General features: G+C 40.6%; 1 protein-coding gene across 2 annotated transcripts in view; it reads left to right on the forward strand.

Annotated features, from left to right (window-relative positions):
- ccser1 (coiled-coil serine-rich protein 1) overlaps nucleotides 1-18,493 on the forward strand; it is a 119,884-nt gene that overhangs the window by 32,126 nt on the left and 69,265 nt on the right. For both annotated transcript variants that reach the window (XM_051421454.1, XM_051421453.1), the window contains exons 7-8: nucleotides 10,016-10,190; nucleotides 15,156-15,233. In XM_051421454.1, coding sequence (XP_051277414.1) covers nucleotides 10,016-10,190; nucleotides 15,156-15,233 — 253 coding nt within the window. The remainder of the gene's footprint in view (nucleotides 1-10,015; nucleotides 10,191-15,155; nucleotides 15,234-18,493) is intronic.

An 18,493-nucleotide genomic window follows, 5' to 3' on the forward strand; every position in this document is an offset into this window, starting at 1 on the left:
AATGTAATGTGACACATGGGACCAATATTAAATAGATCTCTCCAAGCAACAAGAAGTTTTGATAGTAATTAGTGTGTTCTGATAACTCCCTAAGGTCACTCCCCCACAAAAAGCTAGTGTGGTGGTTCTCAGCCTTTTTTGTATGAGATTAACATGATGATACTCACAGATGCCAGGGCGGTGGACGAGTGGACAGTCACCGAAGGTAGTACACACTAAGTCAGAGAGAGAAAAATAGAGTGAGAGGCAGGAGTAGAGCAAAGGTTAAAGAAAGAGGCAGACAGCACAGATTTCTTGCAAAACAAGTGCAGAGTGCGAAGGAAAGCAGAAAGGACTATTAGGTTAATCAGAAAGTTACCCCTGCCATATTACATTTGTTTTATATTCTCCCCCTTTCTGTCTCTGAAGACCAGAATTCACCATTAGATTCACTGCCTGGAGCTTGGCTTGTGCTCACTCTTTAGTCACAGATGCACTTTATGTCGGAGATGGGTTTAATGGCAGCATTAAACATCCGTAGCCTCAGGTGCTGAATGCAGATGAGCGCTGTGTCTATCAGATGGAAAGAAGGAGTGACAAATGAGGGCGATCATTCTCCAATAGCTCTTTTATACTTTACTTCTGCACATGCACACGTGACACACAGATGTCTGCATTACACACATGTATACAACCGTACACACTATATTGGATTGTCCCTATAAATATATTCCTTGTTGTCAGTAAAAATTTAATGAGGGAAAAGTTAGCATAGGGGGCTGACTGCCTTTCTCGTCATGTCTCAGTGTTAGAGTGTCCTTTTCTGTTATTATTCATGAGACAATGCAGTCTTTATACTGCTGATTGACAAGGGTGCAGCCCACCCCTCTTCACTACCGCTAAAGATAATGCACTTCAATCACACGTAATTTATTTGACTAGCGGTCATTAGTCATCAGTAACTTAACATTATGTAAACCCAGACACCACAGTGTGCATATAGGAATGTGTGTCTGTGTTGTTTTGCTCTGTATGTATGTGTGTTTTGATCACTGCTTGTGTGGATGTGCATGCTCGTGAGCGTGTGCAGGTATGTGTCAGTGCTGGGAGCCCACGGCCCAGTAATAAAACACTGTGTGAGTGGTAAAATAATGAAAGTCATAAAAAGGCAGATAATTGGCTTTTTCAGGTTGGTGAAATGGATCACTTCTAACGCTCCTGTTGAGAAATGGCTTCTGAGAGGAGAGAGGGTGAGTCAGAAGGATGGAAAGGTGGAGAGAGTAAGGAAGACAAAAGACAATAGAGGAAAACTACATATTGAAAAGTGTGGAGAAAACAGGAAAAGACAGGTGAGCAAGAGAAAAAGAAAATGTGATGAGAAGAAATGAAGAGGAGAGGCAAGATAGAAGAAGAGAAAGAAAAATAGGAGTACAATGGGAAGGACAAGGGGTATTTTTCACACTCCTCCTCCTGTTTACTTTTTCTTCCCTTTGTGTAATTACTCTGAAAACAATATAGGGAGAAAAATCTCTGTGAAAACATTTAATTGCACTTTAATCCATGTATTCAGTTGTAATTAGCTTCACCCTGACATGGTCACGCAGTACCAGTTTCAGCCACTAGCTGGTGTAATACTACATCTATATGAACTCAAATTAGGACTTTGTCCATTTGTGTAATCTTCTAATTGACTCCTTTCATGGATTTCTATTCTCTGCACGCATAACCTGTTCAGAGGTGCAGTGTGTCTGTGTTCGTGTGTTCGTGTGTGTTCGTGTGTGTTCGTGTGTGTGTGTGTGTGTGTGTGTGTGTGTGTGTGTGTGTGTGTGTGAGAGAGAGAAGAGAGAGAGAGAACACGCGCAAGTTGTAAAAAAAGAGAAATGGGGTGAGCGTGTCGGTCTATCGGCTCATGACAGTGAAAAGACAGATGACCCTGAGTAGAGGAACGGCCTCCCTGCCTGTATAACATCTATCATCACTGAACAGACTTGTCTTCCACTGTGTTGTAAACTTCCTGCTGTGTGTGTGCGTGTGCGCGCTCTTGCACGTATGTGTAAGATAATTACCTGCACGTGAGACTTGCTGCCGAGTGCTTAACTGGAAAATGATTTTGTCTACTCTGTAACTGCAGTGAATGACCACAATGTGTAACCTGAGAAGTTCATACACACACACACACACACACACACACACACACACACACACACACACACACACACACACACACACACACACACACACACACACACACAAAACACTGGCAGTTTGGCAGTCTTTGCCAATGCTGCTTTCATTGTAACAGTCACTTGGTTCTTTTGCTCTGCCCTCAGTGAAACCTGGGCTTCATTCAGTTTAACAGGTATCCTGCTGAATTTTCCCTGCTGAAACTCTTAAATGGACATTTCAGGTCCAAAATATAAAACCACAGACAGCGCTAACATCTGTGTAGGACATTGCCCATTGCTAGTACATTCCTTCTAAAAAATACATAAGAAGTTATTCTTTGCATTTTCAAAATATGTTGTGGATATAGTGCCAATGTTTCATTGTTTTATTCCTACAATATCTGCTTGTGTTAACAAAAGCTTGATTAAGATTAGGCCCATAAACCTCCTTGTTAAGTTTAGAGTAACATTTAAGATATTGGACGTGAATCTTGGTATCAGTTGTCAAAATCAAGGATTTTATGTGCCCATCCATCTTCCTAAACTTCACACCCTTACCTTTCTGTGCACTACATAAACTATTTCTTGCATTCACATTAAATATCACCGACATCCAATCAAATTCTATTGCAAATTAGTTGCAGTTGAATATTATTGATAGGGCATATGGTTGACTAATTTGTTGAAATTGACAACACAATAAAATCACCATTTCTACTACATCATTGTGACAAAGGACCAAGAATTGACTGTAAAGGTGAAATAAAAAAATGGCGCCTACCGTAAAACACATTTACAGCCCTCAGTTACTCAGAGTAACTAGAAATTTCTCCCTTCTTGTCTCCTGAAACAGTAAATGCCATGCATAAGGACACCTCTATGATTACTGTTTTGGCGGAGGCGAGTGTTGTTTGAACCCTTCTCCCACTCATTTTCCTGTCGCTCTGTGGATTTGATGTGCACCGCAGAGGTAAAAGAAGAATCCAAACTTGAAACCCTGGTGAAAGCTAGAGAAAGGGCAAGAGTGTCAGGCTCAGAGAAACACATAGACATAGGAAAACAAAACAAAAAACAACTTTTGAGAGAAAAAAATACTTTATTGTGGCACTGCCACTGCGCCACCTGACACAAGCTGTCAGAGGGAAGGGCGAATGATTGATCATATGTCATTTATTTACGCTCAATTCATCCCGCCTAGATAGCAGGGTGGAGCAACAGAGAAATAAATGGAGAAAGTTTACTCTAACCTGAGCTGCCAGCGAGGAACAAAAGCTAGAAAGAATATAGTTTAAGGGGGAGAAAAGCACCCGTGGCTGCTTGACAGACGGAGCTCACCTGTCCTCAAAAGACAGCGTGCTTCATTGACATTTGTCTGAGGTGCTAAGCAGAATCCCCAAGGGGACACCTTAGGCTTTGATACTGCATCAGTTTTGTGTAGTGGTTGTCAAAGTGATAGGGGGTGGGGGGGAGACGAAGGGGCAAGGGGAGAGCTGTAGAGACGGAAGACAAGGGCGAGGGCGACGGGTGGGGTGGGGGTGGATAAGGGGAAGGGCAGGTGAACAAAGAAAAGTAAGAGAGAGGGGAGCTTGGAGAGAGCGGTTGAGGGTTGCAGACTGATGAATAGAAAGAGAGTGAGAACGGGGGGGTAGACAGACAGACACAGACAGACAGACGGAGGGAGGGGCGGGATAGTGAACCAGTGAAGAAGAAAGTATGAGGGCAAATGAGGGAGCGATTCAGGCCGACCTTTTTTCAGTGAGAAGTCTTTGGAGCGGCTTATGTTGATGGATATTTTAGTGATATGGTCTTGTTTTGCGCAAAGAACATTTTTCTGCAGAATTTGCTGTCTGACTTAATGCTCCCCGCCTCTGTTTACTTGGTGATTTTTTTCATGGAGAATGGGACAAAAGGCATCTAATTTCCTCCCACTACCCTCTAAATGGCTATCACTCAAAGTGAACACGGTTTCTTGATGATGAAGAGCCCCCCCCCCCCCGTTTCAGAGCCTACGTCTGCCTCTCTTCACTGCCATCCCTCTCCTCCTTTTCTTGATATGCAGACGGTGAACTCGCTGGTTGTCTTATGGTTTTCAGACAGGAGGATGGTATTTCTCTGCTCACCTTTTGAAAATGTCATAAAGAAGTTGAGATACACAGTTCCCCTTTATGCACTTTCTGTCAAAATATCACAACTCGGCAGATAAATGTTAATGTAGGAATTCAATTAAAGCACATTTGACGAATCTATTGGTTAATTTTAGTTGTCTTTCCCGTTTCTTGATGGAAGCTTTCTTTGACTGCCTGAAATGGCTAGTAATTTTAACTGTCAGTCTTTTGAAATTATATATAAAAACAAATAAATTGTTTTTTATAGCCACAGTTCTACATTACATTACCAGGATTATTCTGTCACTATAGTGAAGTTAATCATCAGGAATTGCTCTAATTGCACAAGATACATGTGTTTCGAGAGCGTCTAGAGTGCTCGCTTATATAACTTGGAGGAAGGGTTCACAACCACCTCAGAATTAACGTGACAAAACCAAAAGTCAAATTTTATCATTGTGTGCTTGTGAGAAAGAAACTTGATCCATTCATTGTTAATAGTTTTACCCTTTCAGAGCACATTGGCCTTGAAGCTGAAGATTTAACATATCTTTGTTGTGTCCCTGGTTTTGACATTTGGAAAAATCTCTTTGGGCCAAATAAGGGTCATCTCTAAATCTTAATTTATTGAAAACCTGACTGTAATTGCTTTTTAATTGTTGTCAGTGGGAAAAAGGACCTTGTGCCTTTTTTAAATGTTCAATTTTCAGCATTTACATAAGTCAGTGTAGAGGTTATTTTTACTTTGAGTCAAACGCCGCTCATTGATACTTTCATCTCTTCTCACTGTACTCTTACCACTGCCTTCATTAGATTATTTTTTACATAACTGGACATCAGATCATTCTAAGTAACTAATTTCTTTCAAATATTTGTACCCATGAGTTGCCAATTGATAATTAATTCTGTAGAATTATGTTTAACCTTTCAGAGTGTGTTTTTTGATTGTTTGTTTGTTTGCAAATAAAAAACTTAATACAAAAAATACAATGTATGAATTACAACAGAGTGTGAAGGAGAATTGCATCAAAACCCTCCAGAAGTTTAAAAAGTGGTATTCTCCGGGCAGCGTGTTACAAGAAATAGCTACAGCAATGTAGTATCAGCAATCAAGAACACACATACATAACACCTTCAAGTATACAAGAACATCATTAACAGAAAAAGATCAGTTAGTTTTCCTGTATAATTATCGTTGTGTGAAAAGAGTTCTAAATCTATCCATGGACAACTGTTAACCTCGGATAAATGTTAACGCTAAAATGAGAATGTAGAAAATGAAGATGGCTTTTCAGAAAGTATCTTTTACTACCCCATAATCATCAAATAGTAAATATAAAAAATGACAAACCACAACAGCAGCCATACAGCCATGCAATACATTCATAATTAGACAAAACTATCAACTGTTGCATTTATTCTCCTAATGTATTTGACATTTTGAGTGGCCAGGCGCGATATAATGGACCGAATTAAAACATTATAATTCTTTTGAAACAGTTGAAACTATGAAACAGATGGAGAGCTCCGTCTTTGTTTTGTGAGTGTTTTCATGTCTCGTGGAATATAAAGTAGTCTTAGATCATAAGCAGTTAAATATTATCCTTCGGGTTAAACTTGAACTCTCAAACTGACAGAACAAGTAAAGGGGGCTCCGAGCAATGGATGACTATGAATATATAGTTTTTATAGATAAGGTCAGTGTTTGTAGTTGTGGTTCTTCGATTGAGCTTTAGTGCTGGCTGGAAGGCAAAGAATGATAAAGACTGCTGTGACATTGATCAACCCTGACTCTTGTTGAAAGTTCCTCCCAGTATCTGTCCTCTGCTGTACTAAATAGGTGTTGAAGGTGAGATAAAGAACAGAGGCCATGCACCACAGACCAAAGACATTCTGCTTCAGAGGCCTGTTTACTGTTTAATGGACTGTGTTCTCAAATGGGACAGTTAATTAAAACAGTGCCGTGGTTGATCTCCCCCTGTTGATTGTGTTCAAGTTGTCTGAATCCAACTCCACATCACTACAAAACTGCCACAGCTGTGTAGAGGACTAGCAAGTTACATTGGTTTGGAGGCTTGTGAATAATAAGGCCTTAAACAGTGACTTATGAACTCGCCTTTTTTCTTGGAGAGATTTCATCTCTTCTATCTGTCAAAGGGCCAGGAGATCTAACATCAAAAAATTAAATTAAAAAGGTTTGTGTGAAGTTTCCTTCACACACACACACACAGCCCGACAGTCGCACAACCAGCTGCATGCACAAACACATTCTTTCTATAGAAAATTATTTGTGGACATGCAGTAATACAAAACACTACATTAAGGAATCTCTAGAAAAATAGGAGGAGGACACGAGTCTCCAGCTCATTCTGCATGCTAACTGGGACTAGGGAAGTACGACACATTGCACCTGTACTGAAAACACTTCACTGGCTGACAGTACAGTGTATAATTAATATGAAGTATTACTGCTTGTTTACAAAGCCCTTAATGGTATGCATTTCCAACTTCCTCACTGGCTGTAACCCAATCAGATCCCTCAGATCATCAAGCATGTGTCTCTTGAATGTACCTAGAATTAAAACTAAATCAGGTACATTAGTTTACTATGGTGTTGTTCTCTGGAACAAACTGCCTGATGACCTGACATCTGCCGCAACACTACCTCCATTTAAAAGCAGGAATAGGACGGGTTAACATTTTTTTGAATGTATATTCAGGGACCGAGCTAGCGACCACTGGAGGTCCCTATTGTTTTTGATCGATTTCTTACCTATTATTATTATTTTTAGGCCACTTTGACTGCGTTTTTGCCCCCCTGAACATATACGAAAACTCAATTTTATTGGTGGTTTATAAGTGGTCAGGCCTGGTGAAAAATGTTATATTCTATGCATCTCTTTCAGGTCGGCCGCTAGGTGGCGCTATTATCATAAAAAGTGCGTTTAGGCTAATAACTTCTGCATAGTTTGTCGCACATTCAAAAACCTTGTATCCAGCACCTGGGGACCGCCCTTGAAATTTTACCGGGGACCGCCCTGGCAGAAAAAGTAATGAACATTTTTGAAATTTTTTAAAATAAGCATGCTATAAAATTAACACTGCCTGTACATTGGACCATTTCTCCACATTGGTATGTCCTATTGACACCAAACTTGGGTCCATAGTTCCTCATGTCTTCCTTGGGCACCGTGCACAACTTCAGGCCACCGCCACTAGGTGGCGCTCTTTAAAATGAAGAAGTTTATATCTCTGCAACGGCACGTGTGATTTAAATGAAACTTCAAAAGGAAAAAAAACCACGCCACTGTGTGGCGCTCTGGTGGCAGTGTAAATCACTGTCGAAGACTGTAATTGTTATGAATTTGAAATCCACAGGGCACGTGTAGACTGGTGCCTGAAGCTCACATACCAAAAATCGTGTTTGTCGTGTTTGTAGCGCCCCCTACAGGATAAAAAAAGCAGCCCCGGCGCCATGTTTCACCGATATGTACGAAACTTGGTAGGCATGTGCAACATGGCGAGACGTACAAAAAAGCCTCTTGGACCCATACCCCAAACCCCACAGGAAGTCGGCCATTCTGATTTAGATTTTCACTTTCGGCGAACTTTTCGCGTTGTATTTGAATGAACTCCTCCTAGGGAATTTATCGGATCTGCTTCAAAATTTGTCAGTACGCTCAAAAAATGTTGCTGATTAAAGGTTGTGCTATTTAAGACACTCCGTCAAACGGCGTGTCTGTGGCATGGCATCAGAGTCAGCCATTTTGAATTCCGTGCTTATTTTCTGTGATTTGTCGGCCTGTATTTGAACGAACTCCTCCTAGGGAATTTATCGGATCAACTTCAAATTTAATCAGCGCAATCTAAAGACATTCATGATTAAAAGTTGTGCTATTTACGACATTCCGTCAAATGGCGTGCCTGTGGCGTTGTGTTGAATTTCGACCATTCACCATGAACGGATAGTACTCAACTTCGGTGTTCAATGTCCAATCTCCACTAAACTTCACATATTCTGTAACAGTCCTAGCCTGAACACATCCTCACAACTTCAGTGTACATTATCTGATCTCAACGAAACTTCTCGTTTGATAAGAGTCCCGCCCTGAACACGTTTACATGACAATATTCAGACATAGTGATAGCGCCACCTACTGGCAACAGGAAGTTAGCTCTGCTTGGCGATTTAAAGCTGATTTACGTGACATTTTTATGTTGCGGTCCACATGTGTTAGGACTGCACGTGGCGCGGCCGCAACACGCCTCGAGTTGCGTGGAGTGCGAGATCCCGCTCAAAGCTACTTGCAGCTTTAATTCACATTTGTATTCCATTATTTTATATACAGGATCACACAGCTGTGATGGGCTATAATGAATCAAAGCTCTTGATAATGAAGTATCCTTTTGAGTTGATAATGATTGTGAGAGGAAGGATTAGAAGATGGTCTTTGAAGTTTTGAATGCATTAGTGTGTGCAAGGGTCTACTGTACACATGCAAGCATTTGTATGTGCTTTTATTTTGTTTGTGAGTTGGACTGTGTTATCACGTTGATGTTGATGTCGGTTTTAAATCATCTTAAAACAGACTTATTACAGAAATGAGTGCTCATTAAAATTGAGTCCTCAGGGAGTTCTGTGGAGCAGCTGCTATGCACTCTGAATGTTGCATATCTTGGTCTCTATGCGACTTTTTTACCCTGTGTAGATTTTGTTTAAAGCCTGTAGAAGAAGATATTGTTAACTGCGTTGCGTCTAATTGGAATTGTTCCGCATGCTGACCAATAATTATTCAGACCATGTTTTTTTGTTGTTGTCACACGTGATATCACACAGTATTCTGGGAACTTTTGGGATATTTAGAATAGGGCTGGGCGATATGCCAGATGAACCGGTATATCCGTTTTAATTTCCCGTATGATATGAATTTTTAATATGCAGCCTAGCTGAATCAGCTTCTGTAACTCTCAATGTGCAACTATTTTGATTTTGATGTAAAGAGTGCTGTGGTCGGGGGAAGCTGTGCAGCATATTTTGAGAGGGGAGCCTTACCATCAGTTGTAACTTCATAGCACAACAATTAGCAAACCACAACTAACTCTCTTTAATAGACAAAACACAATGGCACACCCATGTGTACCTTACTTATGCAATAGAAAATATAAAACACTTCAATATTTAAATGCTTTGAGTATTTTATGTCCGTTTATAGTATACAACTATTTTAAAATATTTTATTTTGAAAAGGAAGCAGTATTAAAGATGTTGGTTTATCTTTTTTACTTTTAAGTCATATTTTTACTACGTTTCAGTTTGCACAATAAAAAATGTTTATATTCTGCAACTCTTTCATGCATTCTTCATATATTGTATCATTTTCTGGGGCCAAGAAAATGGTAATCAAAGCCTTCAGTATATTCACAATGCCATTGAAATGTTTTTATATTCTATGTGCTCCTGGCAGTGGTATGAGCCAAATTTAAACCTATATGAAGGCCCAGCCATGCAAATAAAAAACTTAAAAAATACCATCATACAAATGTTTTGGCCCAGCACTAATTCAGAAGCAGCATCTTGACATTATGGTGTGATATATTGTCTACATCTTCAGTAACAACCAATGGCAAAGAAAGATTCCACTGGCTGCCTGTGGAGACCAGTGGGGAGCAGTTGAGACAGGTCAATGATCCACTTTTCACAATGACTCATGCTAACATGAAATCTCTTTATTGCTCTCCCTTCCCTTCACTCTACCTCTCCTACAGGGAGCTCAGCCGTCCAACTAGCCTGCTGCCTGCCGACTGGAGCTCGGGGCTGGGTTTGGGGAGGGAAGACGAGCCCCTGCCTCCAGGGCTTGAGACTCTTCCTCTCAGACTGATGCAGCAGGACTGTACTGCTGTCAAAACCCTGCTTTTAAGGCTGAGACGGACACTGCAGGAGGTGGGATACACACACACACACACACACACACACACACACACACACACACACACACACACACACACACACACACACACAGACACTGACTCTTTTTTAACATGGATTTATACTCAGATTGGAACAACTCTGAAGATGAAGATTACATGGCAGAATACCATTATTGTTAAGGGGCCCTTGGCCGCATGATGTCCATTTGACCATCACATAACGCAACTAGAAGCTGAAATTCATTGTTATTTCTCATACTACACCGACAGACCCTTCTCTGATCTAGTTATGAATTAATCAAATTGTTTTAAACCACTAATGGTAAAAGGTTAGCAAATAATATGAAGCAGTAGGCATTTAGAAGTAAAACAGTACACTGCTCCACTGAAAATTTCTTCACTCCCTGTTTTAATCAGCTCTATTTCAGCTCCATGAAATCATCTCAAAGTGCATGCTTTTCCGCCTTTAAAAGGTCTCTGTAATCACTTTGTTTTGTTAATTTAATCAGATTCTTTATTTGGAGACGGAAACTGGGAGCTTATTTGAGTGTTTGCCATCATATTTTTTATACGCACACATACACACACTCATACTCCCCCCCATTAATCCTCCTGTTTCAGAGGATCACTCTGCTGTTTAAATGCTTCAGCCTACTTAAAGCTAAAGTTTTACCTCAGGCTATGAGGCCATCTCAGTGTGAAAGTCAGGAAACCGGTACTATTACATCCACACCATTACAGACATGATTAGCTGTAATAGTCACTTAGTAAAGCACTGACACGTTGCAATAGCTGCGTAAACTGTAAAAACCAGGGAACCATATTGATGGCCACCTTGTGCAGTCATGTAATCTCTTTAACATTGGTACTGTAAATGACTGTATGTCATAAAACATTAATAAAACAATATTCTAGCTTTTAAACTCCTTTTTGAAGAAGAAGAACATGAAATTGTTGTAAATGCGATTCACGTGCTTTATTTGGGGTAATTGCAATTTACAGAGAGCCTGACTTGGGGCAAATTCTCAGTCATAATGAAAGATTATACAATCAACTGCTGAATGTAAATTACAGTTTTAGTTAGAGTACAATCCACAATAGGCCAGAATGATAATAAGACTCTTTTGGAAACTGGCTGAGCCCTAAACAATTGTTCAAGTTTTTCAAAGTTGTGTAAGCACTGCTTCAATAGAACTAGTTATTTGGAAGTTGGTGTTTGGGAGTGCTTAATATATTGTGTTGTGTATGTTTTGGAATGAAAGTGCTCATATTTTCACCAACACCCTTTGTCGCTATGTTTTGTAAGTGTATGACACATTTACATACCAAAGAGGGATGTTCATAATACCGTAAGCTCTGGAAGTTGAGCCGAAAGAACATCCATTAGCAATGTCTGGTTGCTGTTTTCTTGTAATCTACATGGGTGACTGACCAAATACAGCAGTATTATACAGACCCACACTCACAAATACAAATACACAAAAAGACATATAAAAGGGTGACCAGACCTTCCCTAACACCCCACCATTAGTACCTCTAAACTAAGATCAAAGCTAGCTGTGAATTACAGCCCACAGAGGCATATGTATGGCTTTCTCCCTCTCTCTTTACTGTTCATTTGGCTGTTTTTCTCCTCCCAGGACCAATGTGAGAGAGACATGAGACATGAAAATGATAAAATGATAATTAGTGGAGAGAGACATAAACTATAGTGATGATGGAGAGACTAAAGGGAGTGCAGGAGAGAGAGTAGACAGCAACGGAACATGAATATGAAAGAGGAGATACTTTGCCCTCTTTGCTTGCTCTGTTGTGTCATTAACTTGCAAATTTTGTTACCTTCCATCAGCGGATGTAATCCATTCTGCAGCGAGGGGAGGGTGACTCGGCATGTCTGGATTCTTTGCATATTATTTGCTTGACCTTCTGGTATTGAGCCCCAATCTTCTGTTCTTTTCTTTTGTTTACCTTAACTTATAGCTCCTAACTTCTCCTCTCTTCTCCTCTCTTCACTCTCTCTAATGTCAGTCACTGGTCAGCTTTGTAGCATACTTCCATTCCAGTCATCCTCCGCGAGTCTGGTTGCGGTGTAACAATGTGGCACTTCTATAGCCTAATGGTTACAGTGCATGGTAACAACCATCACTGCTTCAATTCCAGCCAGCATGCATATCATATCTACCCTATTTGCTGTCTGCATCTTTGCTGACTAATAAAGGTAAAAAAAAAGGGCCCAAAATACATCTAATGTAGCTGAGCTAACCTAACAGTTGTCTGCAAGAAGGCCTGCAATCTGTGAATAAAATGATAAAAATAACATGACAGTTTCTCAGTTGCTGTGAAAGGGTTCTGACAAGGGGAGCTTAGGGGTCAAGACACGGACCACTAACTATGAACCGCAATGTCCCCAGTTCAAGTCTGGCCTTTGATGCATCTCTCTCTCCCTCATGTACTATCATGTCTCTCTCTGTCGTCCACAATAAAGTCTTAACAAAGCCCCAGTAAATTACATAAGCACGAGTGTCCAACACAAAACATAGGAGAATGTTTGTCATTACACATGACATGTATGACCAACAGGCCAGATAGTAAACCACGCCTTATAATTTCCTGTTTATTGTGCATCATATTTGTCAAATGAGCATGTTTAAGCCAGCTGTTGAGACTCCATCCATCCTTGATTTATTTCTCTCTCAGTAGTTTATCCTCTTGGTTGCATGGAGGAACATTTCCAAAATACCACTGTCCATGTGTGCATTAATGTTGCATAACACAATGATCCCCATTTGTCAATGTCAGCCATGGATTCTAGCAAAACTGTGACGGTCCCATTTGTTATAGCATATAACACAGAGTCTTCGTGGGCATGGTTGTGCAATATCCGCACATGCACCGCCAGGCCCAGTTAGCTTGTGCCTCCGCTGCACCTCTGTCCGTCCCAGCGACTCTTACCCCGAGGCAGCTGCTTGACTTGTGGCAGCAGCTTATACTTTCTGTCTCTACTAAATCTTTTCAGCAGCTTAGTGTTGTTACAAGGGTAGCTGTGGATGTGATAAATGTATTTCAAAGTGCTGTTGTTCATTACATTTCTGGAACGCGTTTTAGTTTAACACAAGAACCCTCAAAGCCCAGAGTTAAAAAAGAAACAAAGAAAAAACTCAGCAATACCTGAGCAGAGCTGATGTTTCACATTGAAAGCAACCACAACGTGTTTGCCAAATAACTCACAAAATTGCATGACAGTGTGTTGTTAATGTGCTGTTTATCTTTAAAAAGCCAAATGTCAATGAGAGAGGGAGTGGGCATGAATGCACCTTGAGTTATTTCATTTCTTGATTTAGCTGATGTGTGAATGTGATTAAAGGGGCTTTATCAAACTACAAAACCTGCTTTCCTTTCTCAGGCCATTCATCATCTTTAGACATTTAGCTTCTGGGTAGTGCAAGTCATTAAATCCAGAGCTCCCAGGCAGCTTCCTCCATTCTTAAATCTAAAAGGCTTTTTACTGAACCACATCTAATTGTGGGGACAGTTGTGTGTTAAGGCCTGTGGGACAGGGGTGACCTTAAAGAGAATGTGTATGTGTCAGAGAGAGAGAGAGAGAGAGAGAGAGAGAGTGTGTTTGGGTGTCAGTGAGTGTGCACCTGTCTCTCTACATAGGGAAAGGCATTGATCACCGATGACACATTGAGGGCCTGACGCCATAGCACACCTATAATTCTGATAGGGAGGTATGCTTCTTTAAAAGGTCAGCCAAACCAATAAACCAACAAGTTTATGCTGTGCAAAGATTTGGGCTCTGATGTTTCTCGGAGCTACCTTCAAAACCTGAATATAGGCCAAAAATAAACACAATCAGAGTTTTTGCCTAAAAAGCAGCTTTTTAGGGTGTCTTGGTTGTAAGCACGGTCATTTCTCTCACACAACAGAACGGTTGGCTTGCATATAAATCTGCAAGAGGGCAGCAGATGGCAAGAAATAGACCTTATCAGAAAACCGAGTGTGTGGAACATGTAGTTAGTTCATACTTCACTTTTCCTTGTCGTGTCTTTGTCATGTCCCCTGTCATATCCTCCTTGTGTGTCGTGTCATGTCTTTCCCATGCATTATTACATCAGTATCAGCAGTCCTGGCAGAGACATGACTTTATCTTTTCCCGCTTTCCCATCTGTCCTATCATAAGCCATCACAGGTGACATTAAGACCAGCATCTGCTCTTTTTAAAGAGTGTGTGTTTGTGTGCGTCTTGCATGTGACAGCACGTGCAACCCTTTGTCACATGAACGTGTGTGTGTGTGTGTGTGTGTGTGTGTGTGTGTGTGTGTGTGTGTGTGTGTGTGTGTGTGTGTGTGTGTGTGTGTGTGTGTGTGTGTGTGTGTGTGTGTGTGTGTGTGTGTGTGTGTGTGTGTGTGTGTGTGTGTGTGTGTGTGTGTGTGTGTGTGTGTGTGTGTGTGTGTGTGTGTGTGTGAGCCCCCTCTAGCTGCCCCTGCTCTCTGCTCGCTAGACACCTGTGTCGATAAGTTGAGCCAAAATGTGTCAGATCACAGCTGGCTTTAGAAAACAGAGGGATTATGTAAGAGACCTGCTTAAAAAGAAAAGTTAAAATATAGAGTTGTATTTATACAGACAAGTTCTCTGAAACCAATTATCCAATTATACTTTTTTGTGAACCAATGTTGCTTCAAGCCTAGATTAAGAAACTAGATTTAATATTCCCCGGCAGATATTCTGTAAAGAAGAATTACTATTACACTAAGGTTTAGGATGCCGCAGTTTCTATTTGTAATGTTTTTGCCAATATTGCTTCGCAACTAAATGAAATTACAAGAATTAAAAGCCAAGCTGCCATAATTTGATTATAAACATGTGAGTAGACTGAAAAAAATATTCTGTGTACACCACTAGCTTATCAGCAGCACTTACAAGCACAATTCTCATCTTGATGTAATTTTTATACTTATGTTTTTGTCTTTTGCAGAGCACAGAGACGAGTCCTGCCAGCAGCCTCCAATCACTACCCATTAGCCCTTGCAGTGAGAAGTCCCTTCCATTTAAGGTAACCTAAAGCAGACCATTTTTTGTAGCTTTATGCATGCGCACAATACTGACTTTGTGTGTTTGGGTTTGAGACAAAAAGAGAGATGTTTACTAAGTGGTTAGTGAGTGTCTTGGACCGAATATCATTGCCATCTGTCAACAATTTTTTCTCAAGTCTGTCAAGTAACAGTGTTTAAATCCACCATTAAAGCCAGGCAGACATTGTACGGAGTAAGCCTGATGTGAGTCCTGAATTGCTCGCCCACTAATTTTAGAATTAGGCCCAATTACTGCCAGATTTATTGTCTAAATGATCAACAATCCGGCTCTCGGACAAGTAGATGGATATCTGGCACGTCAGAAATTTTGGTTGGCCGTCTTGCAGCTTGAGCAGTTCCACATTCCGATTTCCCTCATGGCTGCTGTCAAAAGATCTGTTACAAACTTTAGTGAGCTTGTTTTAATGTTATTGCAGTAGTAGTTTACATGTTGGAGCTAAAAGTGTCATCTTGAGACTGCTGTGAAATAAAACTGAACAGAACAGACAGCCCATATTTTATGCATCTTCCAGCCATCTGTGGGTCTATATTAGCCTTTTTTTCTTCTTACTTTCCATTCATAGTAGAATTGCACAAACAAACGCAGCCTTTTCTCTCTTTTTGTCAATATTGTTGAGGCTGCGGTTGTCTTGAATAAACTTTCATTAGACAGAGCTGTCAAGGTGGGTTCCGTGTTTACGTTCAGTGTGCGCAGCCATGTCGCAGCTGGTTGTTTTATCCTTACCGTGTGGGCATAAAAGCTGAAGGTTCTGGCCCTGCCGAAGTGCTGATTAAAACAGGAAGTGTTGGTTTACACACTGTAAAATATTAATACACCTTCACAGTGTCTGCCCAGCTTTAAATGTTACAGTAAAATACAGTTTATACCAACATTTTATACATATGCAGTACTCTTGCCGAGCTCTGTTGTCGCTGCAAATCAAACTATACGCTGGGCAACATTTACTCACACAACCCCCAACTACACTGCTTCCAGCTAGTTCAATTAAAAGAACACAGCAGCCTGTCTGTGATCAAAAATTTAAAACTGAGTCTTCCTTTGATCCATGTGTCTCCTTCAGTTTTACCCTTATCAGAACAATTAACAGCCTTTTTTTCCCACACCAGCTTCTAATGAATCGTAAAGAGATCAAACAGGAAGAAAGAAAGCAGAGGAGCATGGCAGGGAGGGACAAGGAGAGGGAAATACAAAGAAAAGAGTTGCAAAAAGAGTGATAAAAAGCGATAAATTGAACGAGAGAGGGGCAAAGTGCTTTGCTTGCCTTGACAGGTCCCAGACCCCTCTGTCAACCTAGTGCATCAGAGCTATGCGATCTAGATGAGACTGATTAATCTCTGCAGGGAGTGCGTGTGTGTGTGCGTGTGTGACTGTGAGCAGGGTTTAAGTTTACCAAGGGAAGGCTTCTGTCAGGCTTTTCTCTGGGATTTAGTTGGGTGGCAGCAGAGTTCTTGTTAGACTGTTAGAGGAGAGAGGAGCAGAAGGGACGGGACTCTTCAACTCTGTGGTACCTTTTTAAATCATATGGTGCTGTTTTATTGATCTGCATTGAAAGTTCTGGTCTAATATTTTGCCCCCTCCCTTTCCTTAAAATATCGTCCAGTAAAACACAACAAACTACAAACTAATGTCCCATTAATCTGAGACACAGCGCCAACAAATATTGCCCATGCAGTTTATTGAATGTTCTGCTGTTCATAGCTGGTGTGTGTGTGTGTGTGTGTGTGTGTGTGTGTGTGTGTGTGTGTGTGTGTGTGTGTGTGTGTGTGTGTGTGTGTGTGTGTGTGTGTGTGTGTGTGTGTGTGTGTGTGTGTGTGTGTTTTGTACATAAGACTATGTACAGTATTTTTTGTTGGTACAATTTGTCACTGTGTCTTTTACGTGCATTTGTTTGTGGTTGTGTGTGTGTGAGAGAGTGGGTGTTTGTGTGAATGTGTGCCCTCTTTATTGACCTACATGGAGTATCAGTAGCAGCTGGAAGATAAGGAAAAATTAAAAATGTAGGGTGGGACACAGCATGGAGACCGCAGCTCTGACTCAAACTCTCTCAAGAAGGAATGAACGGATGGACATACAGGGAGAGTAGGATCAGGAGAGGTTAGAGAAAATGAGGGCAGATGTCTGATTCAACAGTACATACCACAAATATAAAGCAACCAATAAATCATTCAATAACAAGACAAGGTGTAAATTTCTCTCTGTAGATAAAATATACAGCGTTGTCGTAAACTAATGTTTGTGTTACAAGGTATTGTAGTCATACATAAACAGTTTGAAATGAGCGTGGATGTTCATTCTCGACTTTGGGGAATGCATACAGTATCTGTAATCAGGATATTCTAAAAGCAAGGTTCACTTACTTGGTTATTGAAAGAGCTTTTGGCCATATCACGTATAGTTTCAATGTCTGTATTTAATTAATGCACATCTACTAAGTACATATAGATACAAATAGAGACAAAATGTTGTATGATACCTGGTTAGGGTGGAAGAAAATTTGAAATTTCTGATTTTTTTTTTTCCTTCATTGTTAGATATAAAGAAAATGATTCACCAGATAATTAAAATGTTCATTTCATTGAAAAACAAGCACTAGCTGGCATCCAAGTGTTAAGAAAATCTGGACAAAATTCTTGCTAATGGATGATGATTGAAAGAAAATCTGTTGGCTTTTATTCCAGTTGTCAATTGTTAGAATACTACTTTTCTTTAAAGTACGTTTTCCGATGAGCGATTCATCCTAATTATCCTGAACCCCTCCTGACCTAACCAGGCTTGGACTGCGGTTTCTCAAAGGGAGGGACACTGTGGGAGTCACAACGGCATAGAGAATGACACAAAGAGCACCAAGAAAGCAGCAAGAGTTGGAGGAATTGAGGTTAGGCAGCGGATGGAAACAGGTAGCGGAAAAAGAGAAATGTGTATATATAGAGAGAAGAGAATGAGTAAGAAGGTAGGAGGCAAAGGCTAACCTTTTGTCAGAGCTGGAAGCACGGAAAAGAAACAACATAAAGATGGAGAGGGCATATTGCATGAGGAAAAGCTGAATATGAGGAAGTAGTTTCTGTGCTCAGAATAGGATATTGTTCTACTTTTCTATAAGACAGATTGAGGAGCGAGGGGTAAGGGAGAAAGGCTTTAGCGGAAACTGTGGAAGCGATAGTTGAGGTGCATACAAAAGTAATGCCTTCACGTTAAGTTGGATCACTCACTAAGAGAGGA

The sequence above is a fragment of the Dicentrarchus labrax genome, unplaced genomic scaffold (assembly GCF_905237075.1).
Source record: "Dicentrarchus labrax unplaced genomic scaffold, dlabrax2021, whole genome shotgun sequence".
NCBI classification, from domain to species: Eukaryota; Metazoa; Chordata; class Actinopteri; family Moronidae; genus Dicentrarchus; species Dicentrarchus labrax.